A 26,459-nucleotide genomic window follows, 5' to 3' on the forward strand; every position below is an offset into this window, starting at 1 on the left:
TTAGAAGTTTTGTCTTTATATTGTTTAGAAAATGCTATTTCCAGAAATCTTCACCTGTAATTTTTCTCTGTGTACTAATAATAAAGATCTGTACTGACTTCTGTCCCGTGTTCCTCTGCTTCATAGTACGTTCCATCAAACAACAACAACACTCCCATCCAAGGCTTCTATATCTACTACCGGCCCACCGACAGCGACAATGATGGCGACTATAAAAGGGACGTGGTGGAAGGTATGTTGGGGCTTACCTTTTTACCTTTTTTTTTTTATTTATTTTTTTTTTAAGGATCACCCCCCCCCCCCAAAAAAAAAAAAAAAAAAAAAAAAGAGAGAGAAACCCATTTTGTAAATATGCTGAGTAACAGAAGACCATGTCTGTGTTTTCAATCAGGAGCGAAGCATCAACATTTAATCAGGGACCTACAGCCAGAGACCTCTTATGACATCAAGATGCAATGTTTCAATGAGAGGGGAGCCAGTGATTACAGCAACGTCATGATATGTGAGACTAAAGGTGAGTCACTTTTGAAGCTATTTGAGCACAGATTGTGCTACGTTAGCTCTGTACCTGAAAGTAATCGAATCTGAGTGATTCTTGGTTCATCCTTCATGGGAAGATCAGTGAATAGATATTTGTTGATCTCCCGCTGGTCTTTATCCTGACGCCACCACAATGGTCTCAGGCACCCAGGGGGGACAGGTAATCCTGAGATGCTTGATTGGGGGGGGTTACATTGGGTGGCTTTACAGCAGGGGTCTCAAACTGGCGGCCCTCCAGCTGTTGCGAAACTACAAGTCCCATAAGGCATTGCAAGGCTGACAGTTACAAGCATGACTCCCACAGGCAGAGGCATGATGGGATATCCCATCTACCCTAATAGGAGGCAGTCACCTCCAAAAAAACTTGGTTCAAAGGTAAACATACACTGCTTTTGCAGGGGAGTCCGCTTACATGTCAGTGCTGTCACAGATGTAGTATACGTACTGCAACCACAGAGCCTCACGTAGCATAAATGGAAAATGTTTGCCTTCAGCATTCAGTCAACATCCCTCTTATCTTGAAGGCTTAACCACTTGCATATCGGGCACTTTAACCCCCTTCCTGCCCAGGCTAATTTTCAGCTTTCAGCGCTTTGAATGACAATTGCGCAGTCATGCAACACTGTACCCATATGACATTTATCATTTTTTTTTTAGACAGATCTAGCTTTCTTTTGGTGGTATTTAATCACCACTGCGTTATTTTATTTTTCGCTAAACAAAAAAAGGACAGAAAAAATTGAAGAAAATTTTTTTTTTTTCTTAGTTTCTCTGTTCTAAAATTTAGCAAAAAGTTATTTTTCTCCTTCACTGATGTGGGCTGATGAGGCTGCACTGATATGAAGCCCTGATAGGCAGCACTAATGGGCACTGATAGCGGGAACGGATGGGCACTGATAATCGGGGCACTGATGTCCCCTGTCAGGATTGCCGGTTACTGGCTCTCCTCTCCTCTCCCTGTGATAGCTCGTGAGGAAAGGAGAGCTGATAACCGGCAACTCTGTTTACACTGTGATCAGCTGTGATTGGACACAGCTTATCACATGGTAAACTACGTCATAAGCTCTTTACTGTGATTGGAGATGCACAAGCAGCCTGTTCTGAAGGACGTCCTATGATGTCAGAGCGGGAAAGCCACCGCCCGACCATCATTCTGCTATTGGCCAGGTGGGTAGTGCTTAAATAAAATAAATAATTACGTTATTATCAGGTTATTGTTGGACTCCCCACAACCTCCTATCAACACATCTCTTAAATCTTTATATTTTTTTATGAAGTAGTTATTCTTTCTGCACTTGTGGAGAAAAAAACAAAACGTAACCGTTCCCTGTATTATGTCTGTGTTCAATCCAGCCCGAAAGAGCCCTGGAGCCTCAGAATTCCCCCCTCTTGAGCTCAGCACGACGTCTGCTTCAGAACGGAACGCAGGAGGAGGAAGCTCCAGCTCATCCATCACTCTGGCCCGGAGCGGGGACATGTTGTATGTCATTGTTGGCTGTGTGTTGGGCGGGATGGTCCTTATATTGATGACCTTCATTGCCATGTGTCTCCTGAAACATCGACAGCAACGTCTCATGCACAGTAAGTACCTCTCTATCTTAGGAAAATGAATTGAAAAGGTAATCAAAATTCCCATTGTCTTCATTTTAAAAGATTTTTTTTCTCTCAACCCTTCACCAAATAACCCCTTCCCATTGGGTTCTGAATGACCAGAGGGGTGGGAAAGATTGGTGGTCATGTGACCACTATGATTGACTGTCAGAATGGTCACATGAGCAGGAGCCAGTCCCACCAGGTATTGATCGTTAGTTGAGATCTGTTACATTGTTTGTCTCTGGCTTTCCCATGACATAAAAATGTGTTTTGTTTCCTTTAAATTCGTTAATCTAGTTATTTTTCGTTTTTGTTAAATTCAGTTGATTCGTATTCGGAGTTCGTTTCATGTCTTCTTTCGAATTTCTTCAAATTTACCGATTTTTATTATTTTTTTTTTTATTTTAATTTTTTTCTTCCGATTTAAAACCGTCCAATCGGTCAAATTGAAAATTGTATATATTTTTTTCGATTTGAATGCGGCAAAGTGAACAACAGAAAAATCTTCATCAAATGATTACAATGACTCTTGAACCGGTTCCTGACAGGCTCATGCAGGTATACTGCGGCAGAATGGCTCTCCTGGGCGATATCCCTTATATATACACAGCTTTGCCCAGGAGAGCCATCAGAGTGGGCGCGAGCCCGCTGCATGTGGCAGGCTGGCGCAATCGCGTGCACAAGAGCCAGCACGGGGATTTGTGTGTGTAAACACACATCCCTGTGCCGTCAGAGAAGAAAAGACCGATCGTGTGTTCCTACAAAGTAGGTACAGCGATCTGTCATCTCTCCTAGTTAGTCCCATCCGAACACAGTGAGGGAACACACAGTTAACCCCTTGATCGCCCCCTAGTGTTAACCCCTTCCCCGCCAGTGACATTTATACCGTAATCTGCATTTTTATATCACTGATCGCTCTATAAATGTCAATGGTCCCAAAAATGTGTCAAATATCTCTGATCTGTCCGTCGCAATATTGCTAAAAATCGCAGAACACCGCCATTACTAGTAAAAAAAAAAAAAAAAAAACGCCATAAATCTTCCCCATAGTTTTGTAGACACTATAACTTTTGTGCAAACCAATCAATACATGCTTATTGAGATTTTTTTTTTTTTTAACCAAAAATATGTAGAAGAATACATATTGGCCTAAACTGATGAAGAAGCTTGTTTTTCAAAAAAAATTGGGGGATATTTATTATAGCAAAAAGTAAAAAAAAAAAATTGTGTTTTTTTTCAAAATTATCGCTCTTTTTTTTTAAGTTTATAGCACAAAAAAATTAAAACCGCAGAGGTGATCAAATACCACCAAAAGAGAGCTCTATTTGTGGGAAAAAAGGACGCAAATTTTGTTTGGGTGCAACGTCGCATGACCGCGCATTTGTCAGTTAAAGCGAGGCAGTGCCGAATCGCAAAAAGTGCTCTGGTCAGGAAGGGGGTAAAATCTTCTGGGGCTGAAGTGGTTAAATCACTTTTGGCTTAACAAAAACAGCATTATTTCCAAATGGTACTCTAATAAAACACAGTCTTTGATTGCAAAAATATGTTTACAGTTTGAATTTGAATTGAATTCGATTTGAAGTTCGGACAAATTTTGTTTCATTATTTGGAGCATTCAGTAAACTTTGTTTATACTGTAATTCTGGTATTAGGATATTTCTGAATCTCAAAAAAGAAAAAATTAGTATGAATAGTAATTGGGAATGAACTGCACATGTCTACTGAAATGCTGTCCCAATGCTGCACCGGTCAGGCAGTACCAAACCTTTCTTGGTTATAACTGAAGTCATAAATTAGATACACAGAATTGCTGTAGTGTTGGAGGGCAGAATCTGGATAGTGATGTTAAAGGCGCATTGTGCAGAGCCACTGCCTGCCAGTCGGCATCAATCGGCAAGTTGTTCACCGGCTACTTTAATATGGCAATTGTAACACTTGTTTCCATAAAATGCAATACAATTAAAATGGGAGTTTTATTAAAGCGGGGTCATACAGTGTACAAATCTCAGCCATTTCTGTTGTTCTATCTGAAATTCAATCAGGGGGAGGACTTGTCACTACCCTCCATTTTCTGTATCCCCCAATTGAGAAATCCAAGTAGCCAAGTGGAAAACTGTCAGCTGAACAGGGACTGCATCCAATCAGATACAGCCAATGTTGGGGTGTTTTGACAGCCGGCATGGCAGCTGTCAGAATACAGTAGCTGTACTTAGGAATTTGTCCATCCTCAGACTGAACAAAAAAAAAAAATTGTATTGGTGTCACACACCATTGGTGACAAATCAGCATCCTCAGGATTTCTAAGATACTGCTTGCCAGTCTCCCTATGGAATCCCTCACTAGTGGGGCAAAGCGGGTTGCCACCCTTTTGCTAAAAAGATTCCACAGAGGTCAATGGAAGGCTATCCTCGATGTCACCCCAGGTGGCTCATTGCCAGCAGAGTGGTTCTGCTTTCTGCCTCCTAGGCAATGGTCAGATTTGCTTGTTATCACAGGAGCTTGTTTATAGTTCACAGTGATTGTAAGCCTATAATAAGACTTACCTGTAGCTACCCCGGATCTCTCCTAAACCTGCACGGTTGAGGAGATATCCCCTGTATCTGCATGTGCCGACGTCATTGGCGCATGCGCACTGAAGCAACGGCACGTACGTGCCGTTGCTTCAGTGAGTGTGCTGTTACCGGCAGCTCCCGCGCGCATGTGCGGGAGTGACGTCATCCCGGCTCCGGCCAATCACAGTGCCGGAGCCGCAATACCAGAAAGTAACTCCGGGAGCGATGTCGCCGGCCGGAGCGTTGTACGCGGACCGCTGCGGGGGGCTTCGATCTAAGGTAAGTAATTCATGAGCTAGTATGCTATGCATACTAACTCATTATGCCTTTTGTCTTGTAGGTTTTTTTTTTGATCATGGGTTTACAACCACTTTAAACACCTCCTGGCACATGTGAACATTTCCTATTAGCTGCAATGAATGTTACATAGTTAGTCTGGTTGAAAAAAGTTACAAGTCCCTTTTTAGCTCAACCTATAAAAGGGGGTAAAAAAAAAAAAAAAAAAAAAATCACACAATCCTATACCCACGGTTGATCCAGAGGAAGGCAAAAAAAACCCACCCCAGCAAAGTATGCTCCAATTTGCTCCAGCAGGGAAAAATGTCCTTCCTGATCCCCCGAGAAGCAATCAGATTTTTCCTGGATCAAATTTATCTATAAATATTTGTATCCAGTTGTATTATCTACACCTAGGAAGGAATCCAGGGCTTTTTATTAAAGCAATCTACTGATGTTCATTAGGGAGCATGACCAGCCAATGTACACATTGATTGTTTTTAGCACCCTGCCTTTCAATATAAAATCTGTTAAAGTGAAGAGTTCCATGTTGGATACCATACAGAGGAACATGCCTGTGGTGCTGTCATACTCAGACCCATCCACATAGTCCCCGCTTGTAGATATAACCGGGTTCTTGTTTCTGCAGAATTTGAGCCGCCCGGCTATCTATACCAAGGATCCGATCCAAACGGCCAGATGGTAGAATACACAACGCTACCAGGAACCAACTGGATTAATGGAAATATCCACGGAGGATTCATTGGAAACGGGAATATCGCCAATGGCTGTCCACACATGCATCACAGTGTACACAACGGCATTAATGGTCTCATGAACGGAGAGCTCTATCCCACCTGCAGCAGTCCTCATAAGGGGACATGTCCAGACTATGAACACTTACCTCACAGTATTTCCAATGTAAGTCTACATATTACAACCTCACTGCTTTACTGTACAGCAGTAACCTCACCTTGTGCTTAGGGGCTTTTTCTTTTTTGTAAATTACTTATGATAATGTTCTGGTTTATTTTAGTTATTAAAAAAAAAAAAATCAAAAGTAAATAGATGCGGCACCCCAAATCATGCAAAAATTGTTTACTTCATAAATGCATCATTACAATATAAACATACAGCTAAATATTTAATACAGGGTGCATTCATAACAGTCCATTTTGTAAAGCATGAAATTAACCTAAACAGACGATGCCGTCTCTGCTAGGTAAGTCCCTCAGATGTCTGAGTAATGTGGAGCTCAGGAGGTGAATCGTTCAATTCCCAATAGTCCCCAAAAGGGGGAGAAGTTCCACAACTCTAGTATAACTTGTATTCTGATCTCTCCTACTCTGTATATCTGATTTAATCACAGAGCAGAGACCAGAGATGAAAACTGGTCATATGCTGGGAGCTAAACCAATATTGTGAGCTGCACTTTGGGCAATGACATGCGAGGACTAAGGGGGTTATTTACGAAAGGCAAATCCATAGCTCTCAACTGTCCCTGATTTGGAGTAATGTCCCTCTGTCCCTCTTTCCTCCTCATTTTGGTCTGATCCTCCTAGTTGTATATAAAATGCACTTTTTATCTTTCAAAAAGTGTTTTCCAGTGCTAAACCTTTCATCTGATTTCTAAATTGCTGCATTTGTAAATTCCAAAAGCCAATATAAAGGAATAGTAGTGGTTAAAAAAAAAAAAAGCACTTGTGGATTTAACTAATCATTTTTTTTTTTTTAGGTTAATTCTCCTTTAAGGGGGTGTGGCAGGGGGGGGGGGTGTCCTATGCCTACATGCTTTTGCTAGTAGGTGTCTCTCATTCCCGTCTCAAAAAGTTGGGAGGTATGCAAATCCACTTTGCACTACAAGTGCACTTGGAAGTAAAGTCTCCGTAAATCCGAGGGGGACATGCAAGGAAAATAAAAAACAGCATTTTAGCTTGCACATGATTGGATGATAAAATCAGCAGAGCTTCCCCTCATTTCAGATCTACCCCTCAGATTTACAGTGACTGCACCTCCAAGTGCACTTGCAGTGTAAACTGGATTTGCCTTTCATAAATAACCCCCTAAGCTTCCTTCGACATTATAATGGTGCAGGAAACTGATGCGATTGGCAATGCACCACATTAACTAAGCAGATACATCTATGTCAGATCTAGCTGTGCCAGTTTTCATTACAGAGAGAAATAGAAACTTGGTGCAAGGTCCAATCCTGATTAACAAAGTGAAAGATCAAAGATCCCAGTCAGGTCAGATCGAGCGTACAGGATGTGAACTGTCAGCAGACAGCTCACCTCCCCATCTCTGCTCACACTGGGTAATCACTGTGTAAAGCGGGGAAGGATAATGCTCTTTCCTGCCGCACTCAGCTGAGCGGGAGGTGGGGACTGACGAGGGAATTTGGAGCATGAAGCTCCAGCTGAACTGATCTGTGTTGCGCTGATCAGACACAGCATGGAACAGGAAACAGAGCACATGTATTTGACAAAGGGGTTTGCGCTCCTCTGATAATTAGGAGCAGTATCTGGTCTATGTCTCAGTTTAAAAGAGGCTTTATTCTACTCTGCACCAGTTTTCATTTTCCCCCCTCATTGTGTCTAGAATATTTGATATTTACTGTATATATCGCTCAACCTAGAAAAGTATATTTTAACGCTGCACATAAATGAAATATTTAAAAATGCTTAACAGACCACCACATTTGCCTTTTGTATTACAGGGGGGCATTCTTTATACTGCCATATCGCAGACAGATCCCTCGGAGTGTATCAACTGCCGAAACTGCTGCAACAACAACAGGTATGTTCTGTACGTCTTCTATGCACTTCCTCAGTTGTCTGTGCATTAAAACTGGAGAATACAAAATCTGGTGCAGCTCTGCACAGAAACCAGTCCGCTTCTATATTTTTGTTTTTGTCAAAACCTAATTGAACAAGCTGAAGGTAAAAGCTGATTGGCTACCATGCACAGCCAGATTTTGCACCACAATCTGTGTCATCTATCACAAGCCTTTTTCATCAGCACTGGGGTCACATTAGCTGAGTGATGGAGAGTGAGGGCAAAGAGAAACATTAGAATACTAGTCAGTACCGGTTTGCAAAAGTGTATTTGCTTTGCAATGCCCCGTACACACGAGCGGAATTTCCGTCGGAAAAATCTTGGATGGTTTTTCCAACTGAATTCCGCTCAAGCTTGCCTTGCATACACACGGTCACACAAAAGTTCTCTGAACTTACGACCGTCAAGAATGCGGTGACTTACAACACTACGACGAGCCGAGAAAATGAAGTTCAATGCTTCCGAGCATGCATATTGTTTCCGAGCATGCGTGTTTTTTTTTGCGCGTCGGAATTGCATACAGACGATAGCATTTTCAGATAGGAACTTCTTCCGACTGAAAAATAGAGAACCTGCTCTCAATCTTTTGCTGGCTGGAATTCCGCCAGCAAAAGTCCAATGGAGCATACACACGGTCGCATTTTCCGACCAAATGCTCACATCGGTCTTTTGCTGGCAGCTTTTCCGATTGTGTGTACGGGGCATAAGAATAAATCCCCTCTAACGTTGCGTGTCCTACTTGGACTTGTGAATGTTGCTGCGTTCTGTAGAACTATTAGAATTGTTTTTATATTTTAGAATGGGGGTGCCTTGAGAGTGTCCATAATTTTTTAAAGGGTTCCTTGACTGAAAAAAGGTTGAGAAACACTGTTCTGTCATATAGATCTGATAACCTGATTTGTTGTATTGCTCTTTAATGGCAGATGTTTCAGCAAAACAACAAATGGCTCATACAGTGGAAACAGTGTATCTAGGACACCATTGCAAGAGAACCAGGAAACAAAGCAACTGATACAAGAAGCCGTACCCATGATCCTGTCCTCTCCTGAGGCCGAGTACGGGACACAGCCTGAGGAGGAAATAGAAGAAAAGCCATCATCACCCTGTTTATCAAGTCAGGATGGACTGAATGAGATTCAAGGTAAGCTCCACTAATGGAAGCATGGAAAATGAATTTAGTCCAGGAACAAGTACTGTGACTAGGACACAACAAACGTCTGAGGTGGTGTAAGCAGGACGGAGGCAGGTCACCCCCTTCATCTTCTGCTAAGGAATTCTTTATAAAGACTGATAGGATGCGACAAATGGGGAACATTATCCTATAAAGACGCCTTTACCAAATTTTACAAGATGTTGGCCTATTGGCTTCTCTTTGAACAAACTAATACTTGCCAAGCCCAAATCCCATACTAAAGAAGGTATCGCAACCCCATGGCATTATTACCGTGCTTGCAATATCTCTCTATACCCAAACCATCATAAGTGCAGTAACGGTTTTTCCCCAACCATTTCGTCAACCAAGACTTCATATGGTTTCCATATTTTCCTCCCCCACCTGAACCTCCATTATACCACCATTCTGGGTTTAATTTATGTCTCTTGTTTCTGTATAACCACAATATAGAGTTCTAAAAAAAAAAAAAAAAAAGTGAAAAAACAAAAAACAGGAGGCATACATACACTTCTTGACAATTAGGCTAAAATAAAGAGATTGGCACTCAACCTAGCCATGCCCATTGTGTGCCAAGGTAAGCATGGGGGTTTCAAGTGGAGAATGCTTAGCACCTGCCAGGTTTTTATTGTTGGCTGTGTTCTGGGCTCTCCCTTAATTCCTGTCTTGACCATTTCCACAGGAACAGAAAGTAAGGGCTAATTAAACATTTTACAGTTCTTGCCAGAGAAGGAGGCAAGAGGAAATCTCCCATCACCATCATAGGGACACCTGTTCCAGTGACAACTGTTGCAGGAGGAATCTCCCTTTTACTTTGATTTCCTTCCTGCTTTATCTCTGAAACAGGAAGGGCGGGGAAATCTCCCCAATGGAGACAGCAATAAAAATATGTCAGAGGTTCTAGCTTCTCCACTCCTTCTTCCAAAACTAGAAGTAAAAAAGAACAGCTAATGCCACCCAAAAAAATAAATATATATATATATATTATAATATAATTTTTTTTTTTTGTGGGCACCTCAGACTCCAGCACCTAGCCCTTTTTTTTTTACAGACATCAGAACTGCTGGTCTGAGGGGCCTGGAACACTGGACATAATGATATGAAGATTAATGCATTACTTATTAAGATACAAAACATTCTGCATGCAGCTCAACAAGTGATGTACATGGGAGAAGAGGCTCTTTCGGTTCTCTCCCTCCTCATTGTCTCAGAGACAGCAGCAAGAACCATTTTCTCCTGCTGCTGTCAATTACAGCCAGTTGGAGGGTGGTGCCAAGCTATTCTGTGTGTGTCAATGGACCCGGCTCAGGTGTGAGCCTGCATGAGTGCCCCCATAGCATGCGGCTTGTTATGGGGGCACTCGGCTGGGGAGAGGAGTTGAGAGTGTCTGAGGGGGATCGGGGCTGTTTTGTGCAAAACCACAGAGCAGGCAAGTAAGATATATGTTTGTTATTTTCATTTTAAAAAATTGAGCATTTACAAACCCTTTAATTAGCCACACGAAACAAAATGGCTGTTCTATGGATTTTTTTTTTTTTTCAGATTTGTATTGAGCAGTTCAGTATAACCATGAGGACCTCTGTTTGTTTTTTTTGTTTTTTTATTTCAGGAGATTCTGACATCTGTGTAAAGGAAGATGATGCCATCTTGCCCCAGTCTCCCGATACCCCCTCTATTGACTCGCAGAACTGTGATGAGAACAAAAGTTGGACGTTAGAAAACTCACTCAATGACCTCCCGCAGCAATCGCTGACACAAGAGGCCTGAACAGGAAGCGACTGTCTCCCTCTCTGTTACATTGCATCCCATTCTGGTAGAGGAGAAAATCCGTCTCGGGCCCCATTTAGACAAGCAACGTGTAGTTATTTTCAGTCCATGTTGGGCAACTTGTGAAACTTCAGCAGCTGAACTGCAAATCTCAGCGTGCCCAGACTGAAGGCCAGTTTGCTGGGACTTGTAATTCCTGAACTATTGAAGGGGTTGTTGGTGGTTCATACCGGATATGGAGGTGTAAGAAAATGCTTTTTTACACAACAGAATTTTAAAGGGATTCCATTGCCATCACACTGTGGGGGGGGGGGTCATTTTGTGTGCTTTGCCACTGTTCGGTCAGTTGGGCACTACAAATCAATGTAGTTTATTTTCAGGGGTTTCGCTTCCTGTTCCTAGTGCTCCTCTGTATTCTTACACTGGCTCAGCCCTCAAAACCGCTATCTCCACGTTAAAGAAAAAGTGCACTTTCACACAAAGTTCACTTATGATTTTTGCTCTCTTCCCCTGACCTAACCTACCCCCAACCCTCCACAGATGAATATGTATATGGATCCATTGGCTGCGGCCTTTGGTGTTTGTTTACATTTAGCGGTCACAGGTCTTCTCTGGCCTGGAGGTAGATGAGCCCCATAGAAGGATCCGTTAGGTCACAGGGAAGGCCAAAAAAAATAAGTGTACTTTTGTTTTACAGTGCTATCCTTTATTGCTTTTTATGTTTTTTTTTTTTTTTTTTTTTTTTTTTTACATTTATAAACTCTATTTATAATTTGTGTACAAAATATAAATTAATCTGGGAAATAGTTGTTTCCTATTTATTATATAAAAAAAATCTAGGAGTTATGGGATATTTTCAGTTGATATATACAGTGCCTCCTCCCAACTGGGAAATATTCTTACTGTTTCTGAAGGAGAAGGGGCATTAAAAGACCCTGAAATACTAACGTTCTATTAGAAGAGCTGTGAACATTTACAGACCCCCCCCCCAACATATTTCAGCCATAACTTAACCGGCCTGTTGATAAGTCCTGGCAATGCTGTCACTCCACATTTAGAATTACATTTTTTTTGTTCATAAGTACACTTACAATTTAATCAGAGATGTCTGTACACAGACGTACAATGTGGTATGAGATTTTTATGTCTCCTGTAAAGCTGGCATAACCGCTATGTGTCACAGGAAGGAGGTCATTAGAAGATGGCAGAGAAAAGCACTTTAGCCCTTACTCTGTCTGTAATATATATATATTTGTAATATTGCTTATGCACTAATTCACTCTTCTAATCCCGCTATTGTACAGGCTTTTGTATATTTTGCATTTGCAACTTTTTTTTTTTTATATCTCTGAAAATATTTTCTATCAAACCATTTTTATAATTTATGATACAGTTTTCCCATAGCGTGACCAGCAGAATATTTACAGATGATACGTGGAGCACTTCATTCTGCACCAAGCAGTTCCAAAGCTATTTGCAGCAACAGCAGTGGTACAAAGTACCAATACTTTGACGCAAATCCCACCATAAACGTTGGTGCATAGCGCACTGCAAAGAATCTCATGCGATTTGAACAGGAATGAGGTACAATTTCTGTCCAAAATGCATGCAATTTCCCCCACTGCTTGTGTGTATAAAAAGGGATTAAAGCGACATCTAGCCCTGTGAGCACCTCCAGTGGCCCTGATTTGCTATCATCGGCGGGCCAAGACACCTATGTATTAATTTGCATCTGCCCAGATATGTACCGTAAGTTAACAGTTTTTAAACTGCCCACTAGATGGCGCTTTAATCTTTCTACGTGTGGTGGGGGAAAACGCACCGCATTCCTATTCAAAGTGTGGTTCTCTGTGCCCATTCATGCTCAAATAGCAGTGCAAAGTTTCGGTTGCATTTGGGTGAGTACCTGTACTTGCGCAAATGCTTGGTATCAGGGCATCTCTACACTGTCACTAAAAGAAAATGTAAACTGAAGTATCCCCTACAAAAAGAGTAGATACTCAGACCTCCTACATTACTGATTTCTGCTGTAGTTTAGAAAAAACACTGCCCCAAAAAATCTTTAGACTCTGATAGTTCTGGGAGTGTCCGATTCCCTCGTCCGTCCCCCGCTGCACTCAGTGGTTCAGTCTGTGGGCAATTACAGCACTGCTGTGTACTACAGTGACACGTGGGCCAGTTAGAGGAATCACAGAGTGGACAAAGGATCCAATACTAACAGAAGTGTGCCAGCTTCTAAAGATTCTTTGGGTAGCCGTACCCCTTCTTTAGCCTGCGTTTACACCGTGCAGGTGTGACAGAGCGCTCACTCATTTTCGTGTGTCGCATACAGGTATAGCCTATTCATTTCCCTACACTGCCCTACAAATAAAAAAAAAACATGCCGAAGTAGTCCCTGACCCTTCTGCAAAACTGCAGCCTTAAACGTGCAGCAACAGATTCATGGGGGTGCCATTAACAACGAAGGGCATCAGAAAGTGCTCGATTCTGTAGGTGTTCCGACAATCAGAGACTGTGTGTAATCTTACAGCGGAAGGACAGGAGACTAATTGATATCTCCTTTAACAGGACATACTTTTTTTTTTTTTTTTTTTTTTTTTAGTGACAGTCTTTTATAAGGTCAGTGTTGTTTCAGCCCACAGAACATTAACACCCCCCCCCCCCGCATTAAAGTGACAAATTTCCTGTTTTTGACAGCAAGACCGCCATCTCCATTAAATTATTGAGCCTGATGACATTTCGACAGTAAATTCTATCAACAGAAAATATTCCATTCTACAATTAGTACAATAGACATGAAGACCAATTTGGTTATATACAGTGCTGAGCGTTTGGATGTTTCCTGAAGGTTCATTTGTTGCTCTCTACAGGACGTAATTACTCCAGAGCAGCAGAGGGCGATATTTTCTCTTATGTACAGGTCGTGTCTGACTGGTGAAACTTTTTCATGTAAAATACTTATTTTTTTGCACATTTTCCACACTACAATTTTTAGCGTGTTTTATTCTAAAGCTTCTAAGATTAATTTCTTTGGATTATATTTGCTCATTTTATTTTTCATAGAATTATTACACCCTAATCCTGGGAACCATTCACTCTTTCTCCAAGGTGTTGAAATAATGCAACTATCACAAAACTGCCCATTTAGTAGGAAAGCACAGGCCGATTTATTTTTTATTGCAAAAGAGCTGGAAATAGCTGTTGCCTGCAGAAACTAATCAGGTTTTGCTTTCTTTCTGGTGATCTGATTGGTGCTTGTGGGGGGGCGGGGGAAGATGTTCTTTTTATTGCCTTTTTTTTTTTTTTTTAAATCTGGCCCGTTGATGCTTTGCAGCTTCCTTCCGGCTGCTGTTTTGTAATTTACTTTACTGACGCTGTTTTAAGCGTCTTGTTTTTATTGTATTCTTATTTATGTGAGGTATTTTATTAGGCCAGCAGGCTTGCTAATGTTTATGTTTCCTTTTCTAAAAGGGTCAGCATTTAGATTTTTAGATCCTAGCCAACAACACAGCTAAACCAGTAACAAAGTTTTTCAGCAACAACGCTGCTCTCTGTAAAGTTTGCTTTTTAGCAGCTTTGATTAATCGTCTCAGAATTAAACTGGGAATTTGGTGACGTGATATGGAACTAATCCACTACAGGCACTCAGAGGAAATGTAGAATGAAATTCCGGTCATCCTTAAGATATTCAATATACTTTTGACTTGTTATGGAAACTGATGCATGTCAAAGATGAGGCGGCTGATGGAAACCACCAAAAATTGTCAGCTGCTGCTTTCTCATTGACACCTTGCACAGCACAAACAGACGAGCATGTGTTTTCATAACTGCACATCATTCCAGACAACTAAATTTAATAGAAAAAAAAATATATATATATATATCTGTTCAGCAGCAGAATTATTTATTTCAGGATATTTTGGAAGGGTTAAAAACTTTTGTTGGGTTTTATTGCCATGTCCTTGTTGTTGTGATTTGGCCTTCACTTTCCTGGGAAATCTCACAAACAGAGACACTCAGGGGAATTCATAAGTGTCAAAGACGCTCTTTAGAATTCCAAGGTGCCTCTACGTGAGAAATATCCATGCAGGCAACAGATCCGGGTACCTGTTGTAGACGGGTACTTAAATCTGGGACATGCACTGTCTGTAGAGGAGCGCTGGAGTTGCACAGCAGTCATTTTGTATCTGCAGGGGAGGAGCTTGATGGGGAATCACAAACACTAGTTCCCCATCAGGTCCAGTCCCCCCTGCCCATTTAAAATAATTTGGGGGAGAGCGTGTACCTGGTTTTGAGAGGTACCCGTTCCCACTTCTGGCTCAGATCGCCGCGGCCAACTGAGCCAGAAGTTCTCCCGCCTCCTTCCCCTGCAGCCTTCTGGGGCACATCACTACGGGACCATCCACAAGGCTCAGCGCGACTCCAGCATGCACAGTAGTAAATCGGCTGTGAAGCCGCGAGGCTTCACTTCCTGTTTCCTTTACTTCAGATGCCGGCACCTGTACCGGAACCGGCTTGGGTGAGGACAACACTGGATCCAGGGGCAGGTAAGTGTCCTTATACTAAAAGTCAGAAGCTACAGTATTTGTAGCTGCTGACTTTTAATTTTGTTGGGGGAGCCTGCTATTAGCTACAGAATCTGCCTATTGTAACTTAAAGCGAAGGTCCGCCCACCGCTGCAAAAATTAAAAGCCAGCAGCTGCACATACTGCAGCTGCTGACTTTTAATAATCAAACACTTACCTGTCCTGGAGTCCAGCGATGTCGGCACCGCAGCTGGTGTTTCCATCTGCTGTCGGGTTCATGCCGCCTCTGTTACGAGTAAGGGAATCGGCAGTGTAGCCTTGCGGCTCCACGCCGGGAACCCTACTATGCATGCGCAAGGCTCCTCTCTCCTACTGGCCCGGTGGCCGGGGGAGGAGGGAGCTTCAGTGATGACGCGAATACCCGCGACTGAGGCTCCTGGAAGTGGGGACAGGATACCTGTGAAAGACACAGGTATCCTGTCCCCCCTGAAAGGTGCCAAATGTACTCCTTCCCCCATCCGGTGCCACAACGAGTGGAAGTTCCATATTTTGGGCGGAACCCCGCTTTAAAAGAAAGGCAAACCTGATAGGAGAGCTGAGACACTAGTTCCCCCATCAGTCTCCGCCCACTGCAGCATTACTGGTTACCGGGAGGTTGTCGGCTGTGAAACCAACAGCCTTAACAACAAAGGCTAGGGATCAGACAGGGGTGGTAAATGTGCTACACAGCACACAGAGACAGGCATTCTGCCTTTCTCTGTACGCCAACTTGGAAAAGTTCTTAATTACCTCAATTATCTACAAACTAGTAATTATTTTTTAATGGGTTACACTAATAGTACCACTTTGTAAAAGCAGGGCTATTGGGAACTATCTGAATCTGCCACATGTGCCGGTAAAGATATCACACTGGGCTGGCAGGGATTTTTCAATCTGGTGCAGGCCATAGTGCCAGAAAAGTGGGGATTTATTGAATTCCCCCGACTACAGCAGGTGTTTCCACTGGAAAATTTCCCTTTTCGTTTTGTTGTGGTGAGAACTGACCAATTTTAGATTTGCCACAGTGTCAGTGTTGACTGAAAGAAATGTGTTAATTAAACAAACTTAAATTATAAAAAAAAAAAAAAAAAAATCTAAAAAGGTATTCCGTGAATGTTCTACTTTCATTTGCATTTAGTCTTGCAAAGCATGCTGGGACCTGGAGAGACACACAATGCATGTTTAGAGCACTTATATCACGAGATACAAGGTCACCTGCACTCCAAATGCCTATCATGTATTTATTGTGAAGACCTCATCATAGAAGTCAAAAAAATTACACCGATTTTGGAGTCTTGCAGGGTCCCTTTCTGAAGGCGACATAGTAATAACATAATGGTCACTATGGCGACTTGAGAAAGGGGCCCAGCAAAACCCCGAAACTGTGGTACTCTATGTGCTGCTGTCTATAAAATATGGGATATACATTTATTTAGAGTGCTGGTGACTTTGTATCTTCTCATTCAGTTCTGGCGCGATCACTTCAAGCACCCACTAATCATATTAAGGTCAAGTACCGTGGGGAGTGAAGCTTCAGATTCAGACTTTATGTAGCACTTATGACTTTACAATGAGTCTCATTTACATAAAACACTCGCATTGCTGACAGTATAAAAGTTCTTTTCCCTCCCTGTCTCAGCATCCTGACCTGTGTGACTGGGTATATGTTCATGTAAAACCCTTGCCAATAATGTATATATTGCATGTCGTTAGTCCTCCCATGTGACCTCAATATTCTCTAAATCCCACCCAAACTCCTCTGTACACACAGTAGTAGCAGCTCCGGGTTCTGCTGAAAACTTTACATCTATTCACCTATTTCCTGTTTTTTTTCTCCAGTATTAAGTGTTGTTTCTTTTCACAGAAAAAAAAATTCTTTATTTTCCTAAAAAAAGAAAAGCTGTAATATTCCCTTTTAAAATTGTACATAATGGTTACTGATGTAGTATTTTTTTTTTTGAGGGTTTTATCAACTTTTGGGTATATTGTAAAATAATGTTATTAAAGAGACAGATGCCTAATATACAGCCTTGTGTTCTGGTGTGTTTTTATTTAGTAGGGTATAAGTCGAGCAGTTTGACTGTTCAAAATACTAGAGATCATAATGAAAATATTGTAAGAGATTGAATTATTGAAAATGGATAAACTGTCACAAGTGGGGAGCCCTCGTAACCCTCCTGTCTTAACTGGTGTCATAACTCCACTTTCCCAAATTTAAGTGCTGCACAAACAGTTGGCGCTTTATAAAATCCTGCATTATATTAAGTGATTCTGAGGAGGGGTGAGCAACTGTCTGTCCAGTATGAGCAAAGTACAGGTTCCCTTTAAAGGAAAACTCCAGGCAGCAGCATGTTATACATTGATCCATCTTGGACCAATGTAACTATGTTATAACATGCCTGGAGTTATTATTTATGTGCCAGTCACATAAATGAAGCTAACCAAAAGGTGATGGCATACTAGAATTCTCACTCTTTTGAGGTTCTGCTGTATTGGCCCCTGTAGTCACATGACCTCACACTGCCACGGACATATAATATAATTTATTAATAATAAAAATAAATATATATATATACACACACATACATATATACAGGGGCGTTGCTAGGTCTACAAAAAATTTGGGGCTAGAGCCCATAGCAGCGTAGTAAAGAAAGTCATACCCTTGGGTGGGCATACACATGTATATACAGTAATATACGTGTGTGTATATATCACCCCAGAGAGCCTCCCCCTTACATCAGGGTCCCCAGAGAGCCCCCCCCTTACATCAGGGTTCCCAGAGAGCCCCCCTTACATTAGGGTCCCCAGAGAGCCCCCCACTTACATAAGGGTCCCCAGTGAGCCCCCCCCCTTGGGGACCCCTGCAGAGACTTGGGGCTATAGCCTCAAAAGCCACCCCCTAGCGATGCCCGTGTGTATGTATGTGTATATATATATATATATATATATATAAAATAATTTTTCAGAAGGACCAGGATAATCCTGCTGAATGCGGGTCTGCTAATTAAGTATATGTTAAACACAGTTAATAAAAAAAATATAGTAAAAATACATTTATTGAATATCTTGTAAATACATCCACACACCATTATCTACGATGTGGCTGTCACTGTGATGGTGACATTTACTGGTTCATCTGCAGTTCCTGGGATCTCTGAGAGCTCCACATCCGGACTGCCCGGAGCAGTGACTTCAACTGGCTCTGAAATAAAATAAAATGTCATTTGGAATCTGTAAGATTAGAGGAAAAGAATGGTGAAAAATATCAAATTGAATTCATTTCTCCTAAAGGTAAAAAGGAACGGACTACAGATTATCTCAACAGCAGCATCTGTAGTCATGGTTCATTTTTCATCTTCAGAACACTAATAAACCGAGAGAAGTCCTCTCATCTGCGTTCTGATATAAAATTGCTCTGTTAATGCAGAACTCAGCGATTTTTTTTTTTTTTTTTTTTTTTAATTTTCTGATAGGCTTCCATCAGGCTTTGTGAGTGGTCACCCTGGAGCTTCTTCTCTTGGGTGCTCCAGCCAGCAGTCACATGCCAACATTATTAAACATGTGCATGACAAAAAAAAATAGTTTCGGTTAGTTAGTTCAGGGATCTCCAAACTACGGCCCTCCAACTGTTGCAGAACTACCCGTCCCATGAGACATTGGAAAACTATGACGTTTACCGACATGACTAAGCATGGTGGGGATTGTAGTTCCTGAAAAACTGGAGGGCCATAGTTTGGTTAAATTTGGTTGATTCGTTCAGTCTGTATTTGTTTTATGTCTTTTTAGAATATACCTATTTTTTTTTCCGTTTCGAAACGCACAAATCGATACATTTTTAATAGGTTGAATCGGAAATTTTAATTATTTTTTTTATTCGATTTGATTGCGGCAAAGTAAAGAAATGATTACAATGACTCTTTAAATCGCCTTTGGCTTAACAAAAACAGCATTATTTCCAAATGGTACTCTAATAACACACAGTTTTTGATTGCAGAAGTATGTTTACAGTTCAAATTCAAATGGAATTCGATTCAAATTTTGTTTTGTTATTCGGAGCATTCGGTAAACTTCGTCTATACTGTAATTCGGGTATTCGGACACATCCCAATCTCGGAATAACGAAAAATTTGTCAGAATATTTATTCAGAACGAAACTACCTCTGCTGGAGAGCCTATGCTCTGTTCTCGAGCACAGAACCTGCAGTTGTGATGCGGGTAAACCCCCAGAAAAACCACAGGTACACCTTGTTTAAAAAACAAACAAACATGTTATACTTACATCCTCTGTGCAGCTGGTTTTGCACAGAGCAGCCTGGATCCTCCTCTTCTCAGGTCCCCATCCACTGTTTCTTGCCCCTCCCTCCTATCGAGTGCCCCCTCAGCAAGCAGCTTCCTATGGGGGCACCCGGGCCGAGTCACAGCTCTGTCTGTCCATTCAACCACGGAGCCTCGACCCGGGCCCTGCCCCCTCTCTCCCCTGATTGGCTGACTGAGTGATTGACAGGCACATGGCAACCGCTGCTGTGTCTCAGCCAAACAGGAAGAGTGTCCCGGATGGCTTAGACATTCGTGGACATCGCTGGAAAGAGATGGGGCTCAGGTTAGTAATTAGGATTGTTGAGGGGGGGCTGCTACACACAAAAGGTTTTTTCTTATCTTAATGTATAGAATGCATTAAGATAAAAAACCTTTTGCCTTTACAACTCCTTTAATTGTTAATGATACCCTAAACGTGGGTAGCAAACGCACATTTTACTGCGTGACACAACGCACTACAAATGCAACAAAACGCGCACTATAAAAATGTCCAATGCTCAGCAACCAAAAAGGTTCTGAAGCCACTTTTGGGCATTTGTCAAAAAGCGACTTGTGTCATACAAGTGAATGCCCTAGCCGCAATGCACATTAACACATGAAAAATGCGAAAAAAGGAAGCGGAAATGCGCATTCCTGCTACGCCCAGGTGTGAATAGGGCCTTAAATATCATGGTTTGAACCCGGTCTCATGACAGGGAAAATCTGGAGGTCATGTCATCTCTCTGAAGTTACCTTGAGCTGGTGCCGGGGTTGGCTCAGGGGAAGCAGTCGCTCCCTCTTCTGTATCCACTGCAGTTTCAGCATCTTCTGGATGTCTGATGTTCTCTCGAGCGTCTGCCGCAGATCTGCATAACACAAACACAGCACAGAAAACATCACTTTATGATCAAAATCTACAATACAAAAAAAGCAAAAAAACTATAGAGAGACTTATACTAGAGAAAAGAATGGGGGTTGCCTGCAGTTTCCCCACAGACCTGCCTTGTGTTTTTGGTGTGTTTTCTGAAAGTGTACCAAAAATCCTGAATACTGCATCTTTGACGTGTTTCAGAAAACGATCCAAAAATGCAGGACATAATAGAAAGTCTATGGGAAACTGTGAGTAACCCCTCAGAAAAGCCACAGGTACACCTGAGCAGTGCCCAAACTGCAGTGCGGCAGTGTGGAAGTGGCCTTACTAATGCCCAAAAAATATGTGGAAACACAGTGTAGTGCTAGAAAACCATCAAACAGCAAACTGTAATGCACTGAAAATACCAAACACAGAAAATAATAATATACAGTATAGTGTGAAAAGTGATACAATTACAGTCCAGTGATTATGAACTAATATAAAAGTGGATACACTGCTAGGTGAAATAATTTTAACAAGTGTCCATAGATATGAAGGGCTCAGGATCCACTCTTGGGATGGAACTGGAAAAAATGGAAACAGGTGACTGGCCGTGGAAACGCCAGGAATAATGTTGAATAGCGTATCCTCCACCAAAGGAATGGGGTATGCACTCTTACCGGACTAAGTGGACTCACTTGCTAGCGGCAGTGAGTCGATCACACTTGTGTTGGCCACAACCTGGGAATCCAATGTTGCACAGGCCTTGGAAGGAACTGGAACTTGGTCGGAGGTCGATCCAATCGTGGATGATGGATGGCAAAAATGTTCTCACCAGGACCAGCATGGAAATATTGAAAAAATATTGAAAAACTGCATCCAGTTAATTCAACACCTGTTTAAACGACCATGAAGAGAGTGAGGGTGACGTTTTTGCTGGGGTTACTTTTTGACAAATTGTGAATTAACTGGATGCACAAGCCTTTCTATTTTTCAATATTTCCATGCTGGTCCTGGTGAGAACATTTTTGTCATCCATCAGCCATGATTGGATCGACCTCCCACCAAGTGTTCGGCGATAAGCCTTGTTCACAGCACTGGCTGTGTGTTGAGTTATTTTGAGGGGGCAGTAAATTTACACTGTTATACAAGCTGTACATTCAATACTTTACATTGTAGCAAAGTGTCATTTCTTCAGTGTTGTCACATGAAAAGATATAATAAAATACAGTAGTACCTTGGATTACGAGCATAATCCACTCCAGAAGAATGCTTGTAATCCAAAGCACTCGTATATCAAAGCGAGTTTCCCCATAGGAATCATTGGAAACAGATAATTGGTTCCAGTGTCACTGCTAGTGTATGCAGTACCGCATGTGGCCATAGGTGGGGGGGCACCAGAGATGTTCGGAGACCATTCGGGAATGGAGTGTTTCCGAGTGTCACCGGCGCCCCCCCACCTATGGCCACATGCGGTACTGCACACCCCAGAGGCTTGAATCCTGCTCATCTTGTGAGACACCTCTCGCAAATCAAGTCAGGATTTTTTTAAAAAAAGCTCATATTGCAAAACCCGCGTTACTCGCAATCTGAGGTTTTACTGTGTTTACAAAAATGTGAGGGGTGTACTCACTTTTGTAATATACTGTACATATCTTTATTTGATGGACCTCTTTAAACACTGCTTGGCTGGATTATGGTCTCCATGTCTGGGACTGGGTAATTTGATTGATCGAGCGAATGAGGCCGCTCTGTAAAGGTCCTGCAACCTTGTGGAGTACAGCAAACAAGGGGTTCAATCAGGCAGTGTTGTATTGCTTTCTCACCACCCGCTGTAACCCCTTGGACCGCGCAGAAGCATGCAGTTGCTGGGCACTTGCAGAAAGGCCTCATTTACTTGAATGGGTCACGATTGGCAGGCAGAAGTATCCACCAAAAGCAACAGGGGGTTTAATTCCTGCTGCGGCATGTTTGGCTGCTGCCTCAGCGGCTAAAGGGGATAGGAAATCCATGGATCGACCGCAGGGTTTTACCATCCCCCAACTTTGTGTGATCGAGCCCTAAGGGTGCCACTGCCGAATGCAACTAAGGGCTCAATCACAGTGCAGCAGGCACTGCTGCTCCTCTGAAAAGAGATCCGAGTGTGCCATATGTTGTCTCCTCACCACCTGATTTAAGCCCATGATTGCCGTGCAATGCATGCTATTGTGTCACGGTAGTACAGCAGTTAGAGGTTTAAATAAGATGTGAGGAGGTGACACTGTGCCCGGTGATCTTTGACTTCTCCAGTGTTGTTCAGGTAGATCTCCGCCTCTTTAAAGTTGCCTACCCCTGATTTAAAGCAAATGCGAAAATATCTGATGCACACAAATCATAGATGACTTACGCTCTGAAGAACCAATCATGGAGCCCTAGACAAAGAAAAAAAAAAAAAAAAAAATCAAAGAAGTGTTTCAGTACTAACAATGAGGCCAGATATTAGTAAATTATTCTACGTTCTATAAAATGACTGAAATACAAATATATAATAAACAAGTTCATCAAACAAGGGAGGGCTGGCTTGCTGCTTCAGGCGGAGAGGAGATACGCTGGATTAGTATCGGAGGCCGGTCTATCCTGGCAGAAATGGACAATTATGTCAAACAAGTCAAAGGCAGCAGCTACTACAATGGTTCATTTACGTCCCTTCATTCCCACTGCAGGAATAGCTTGGCCGAGGTCATTTCCTCTGCTAAAAAAAACAAAGGCCCATTTACACTGTTTGCAGCTTAAAACAAGCTAAAAATGCATGTGTCCAAGTCCCCCATTAAAAAAAAAAAAGAAGAAAAGATTGTTCCCATCTCTGCTCTGCAGTGCAGCACATCTTGAAAAATACTTTTCTATTTTTTCTGTGTTTTAGGCCCAAAGATGTCAATAGCAACAGATTAAAAGATGTGTTTTGCTGCACTGGCAACAAGCTTTTATTATTGGCTCTATTCACTCCAAATCTTGAATTCAAAAAACACATTGGAAATGCAAGGTATGTCAAAGCACAAAGGAAACATACCTGCCTAAAGCTAAAAAAACCAAACCAAAACAAAACAAAAAACACCTATAACCTCTACACAGACATACACTATATTGTCAAAACTATTAGGACGCATGTCTTTACACATGAACTTTAAAAAGGACGTAAACCCTGGTGGGTTTTACTTCCTCTTTATTTCCCTGAAAAGGTAAAGCATAATGGGCTAGTATACATCGCATAGTAGCCCATTATGTGTCACTTACCTGACACCGAAGCTTGCGCGGTCGGCGTTGTCCCCACGAACACCGAGCATCCATCTTCGCCCCTCTTCCTTCCGGGCTGCAAACTCCGGCTCTGTGACTGGCCGGAGTCGCTTGACGTCACTCCCGTGCATGTGCGAGGGAGCCGCCAGTCACGGCACGACCCCTATTAGAAACGGCACGATGTGCCCTTTCTAAAGGGAGCATGCGCCATAGTCATCGTCGCTCGTTTTAGTAAATATCTCCTAAACTGCAGAGGTTTAGGAGATATTTCAAGCACCTACAGGTAAGCCTCAATATAGGCTCACCTGTAGGTAAAAGTGGTTGTACAACCACTTTAATGGCATCCCAGTCTTAGTCCGTAGGGTTCAGTATTGAGTTGGCCCACCCTTTGCAGTTATAACAGCTTCAACTCTTCTGGGAAGGCCGTCCACAAGGTTTAGGAGTGTGTCTATAGCAGGGGTCTCCACACTATGACCCTCCAGTTGAGGAACTACAATTCCCATCATGCCTAGTCATGTCTGTGAATGTCAGAGTTTTACAATCCCTGTTGGGATGTGTAGTTCTGCAACAGCTGGAAGGCCTTAGTTTGAAGATCCCTGGTCTTATGGGAATGTTTGACCATTCTTCCAGAAGCACATTTGTGAGGTCAGGCACTGATGTTGGACAAGAAGGCCTGGCTTTCCAGTCTGTGCTCTAATTCATTCCAAAGCTGTTCTCTTGGGTTGAGGTCAGGACTCTGTGCAGGCCAGTCAAGTTCCTCCACCCCAAACTCGCTCATCCGTGTCTTTATGGACCTTGCTTTGTGCACTGGTGCGCAGTCATGTTGGAACAGGAAGGGGTCATCCTCAAACTGTTCCCACAAAGTTGGGAGCATGAAATTGTCCAAAATGTCTTGGTATGCTGACACCTTAGGAGTTCCCTTCACTGGAACCAAGGGGCCAAGCCCAACCCCTGAAAAACAACCCCACACCATAATACCCCCTCCACCAAATGATTTGTACTGGTGCACAAAGCAAGGTCCATAAAGACATGGATGAGTGAGTTTGGGGTGGAGGAACTTGACCGGCCTGCACAAATATAACATGTTTGTTATTTCAATAGAAAAAAAACTGAGACTTTACAATCACTTTATTTTTTATGCTAAATTTTGATTTAGTTTTAGTTGTATTTTTTTTTTTTTTTTTTACTAACATGCCATTTTAGTCACCTGAACTGGTTTAGTTGTATTTTAGTCTACTAAAATCTCCAGTGCCAGTGTTAATTTAGTCAACGAAAATATTTTCTACGACAAAATTAACACTGCTCCCTAGTGGGATTGAGGGTTCACACCAAGACCTGGGTGGGGTAAGCCCTTGTTGTTGGAGTGTGGAAGATAAAACCTTAACTGCATGCCACAGTTACATACAGTAAGTAGCACATACAGTAAATGGCATCACTGACTTTTTAGAAAGTGACCAAGACGAAACTTACGTGGGTGGTTCTGGCGGTTTCTGGCAATGTACTGGAACACCAGGAGACTCACTACAACTGCCACCAACATGCCTGCAAATCCAGCCCCTATGGCAACAGGGTAAACATTGTCTGGAGGATCCGCTGCAAGAAAACCATTGGGCAATGTTTATATGTGATGAGGGGCACATGGATACAGAAGACACAGCTGAGCTAAACATTTACTTCTTCTCAGATGGTTTTAACCCCCCCCCCATATCATCAGCTGCTGTCATCAGGCAGAAAGTGCGTTAAAGGCAGAACGCGTCGTCTGTCTCTACCTAACCAGCCAATCACAGGCTCTGCCTGAACACAGATTACATAATAAACTGACAAAGTTAGAAAAGAAGCCAAGTTTAGGTTCACTTTAAAGAGGAACTCCAGTCTAATGTTCAAATCTTCAAATGTAATCATTTATCACATTTCTCTTGAGATCTGGAAAAGCTGATAGGTCACCCAATAGGCTGGATTAACCCCGTGTATATTGTTACTTTGTATCAGGTGGTGATCCTTACCTATTCTGATTTATGTACTTTAAATGGGATTATGAGTCTGGCAGTAGGAGGCGAATTTATGCAAATTAACATGATGCCGACTTCCGACACGCTGAGGGATTTAGGCAGCGATCACACCCGAGCGTTTTCAGCTCATAAAACGCTCGTAAAACGCCCGAAAAAACGTCTGAAAAACGCCCAACAAGCAAAATCCCATTCATTTCAATGGCACCTGTTCACATCTGAGCGTTTTGTCACCTGAAGCAAAACACCTGAAAAACGCCCTACGCTCAAAAAAGAACATGAGCGTCTTTGGGGCAGATTACAGGCGTTTTTCTGGCTTTTACATTGGTGACCTGAACAAAATCGTGGGAAAAAAAATTGCGGTAAAAACGCGCAACTTTGAAACACTCAGGTGTGAATGCAGCCTTAGTGTCTATGCCAGGGATATGCAATTAGCGGACCTCCAGCTGTTGCAAAACTACAAGTCCCATCATGCCTTGAAGCGCCACAAAAAAAGGTTAGAGTACAAAAAAAGGGTTTTATTCCAAACGTAATGCAGGTGCTGAAGCTAATGTGTTGCATGGACCACAAATCACCTCCTTCGTAAGGACTTAAAGGACAAGTTCACTCTTGGAACAAGTAAAAGGTTCCAGCATCTGCAGCGTCCCCACCCCATATGACAGTAGGGGGGGGGGGGGGCGCTGAAATCTACACGGACGTGCGGGATCCGCCCACACAGATGCGTCATGGCTG

General features: G+C 42.4%; 2 protein-coding genes across 4 annotated transcripts in view; one reads left to right on the plus strand and one right to left on the minus strand.

The window, feature by feature from the left end:
- CDON (cell adhesion associated, oncogene regulated) overlaps nucleotides 1-17,326 on the plus strand; it is a 220,078-nt gene extending 202,752 nt beyond the window's left edge. For all 3 annotated transcript variants that reach the window (XM_073603479.1, XM_073603480.1, XM_073603481.1), the window contains 7 exons: nucleotides 127-232; nucleotides 392-514; nucleotides 1,894-2,121; nucleotides 5,611-5,882; nucleotides 7,678-7,757; nucleotides 8,720-8,937; nucleotides 10,577-17,326. In XM_073603479.1, coding sequence (XP_073459580.1) covers nucleotides 127-232; nucleotides 392-514; nucleotides 1,894-2,121; nucleotides 5,611-5,882; nucleotides 7,678-7,757; nucleotides 8,720-8,937; nucleotides 10,577-10,734 — 1,185 coding nt within the window. In that variant the 3' untranslated portion in view covers nucleotides 10,735-17,326. The remainder of the gene's footprint in view (nucleotides 1-126; nucleotides 233-391; nucleotides 515-1,893; nucleotides 2,122-5,610; nucleotides 5,883-7,677; nucleotides 7,758-8,719; nucleotides 8,938-10,576) is intronic.
- A 1,068-nt stretch (nucleotides 17,327-18,394) lies between these two features.
- Nucleotides 18,395-26,459, minus strand: part of VSIG10L2 (V-set and immunoglobulin domain containing 10 like 2) — a 102,279-nt gene continuing 94,214 nt past the window's right edge. The window contains exons 9-12 of the mRNA XM_073601154.1: nucleotides 25,192-25,314; nucleotides 22,838-22,862; nucleotides 20,352-20,464; nucleotides 18,395-18,504 (exon numbers count right to left, since the gene is read on the minus strand). Of these exons, the coding sequence (XP_073457255.1) occupies nucleotides 18,395-18,504; nucleotides 20,352-20,464; nucleotides 22,838-22,862; nucleotides 25,192-25,314 (371 nt within the window). The remainder of the gene's footprint in view (nucleotides 18,505-20,351; nucleotides 20,465-22,837; nucleotides 22,863-25,191; nucleotides 25,315-26,459) is intronic.

This window comes from Aquarana catesbeiana, linkage group LG10 (genome assembly GCF_042186555.1).
Source record: "Aquarana catesbeiana isolate 2022-GZ linkage group LG10, ASM4218655v1, whole genome shotgun sequence".
Taxonomy (NCBI): domain Eukaryota; kingdom Metazoa; phylum Chordata; class Amphibia; order Anura; family Ranidae; genus Aquarana; species Aquarana catesbeiana.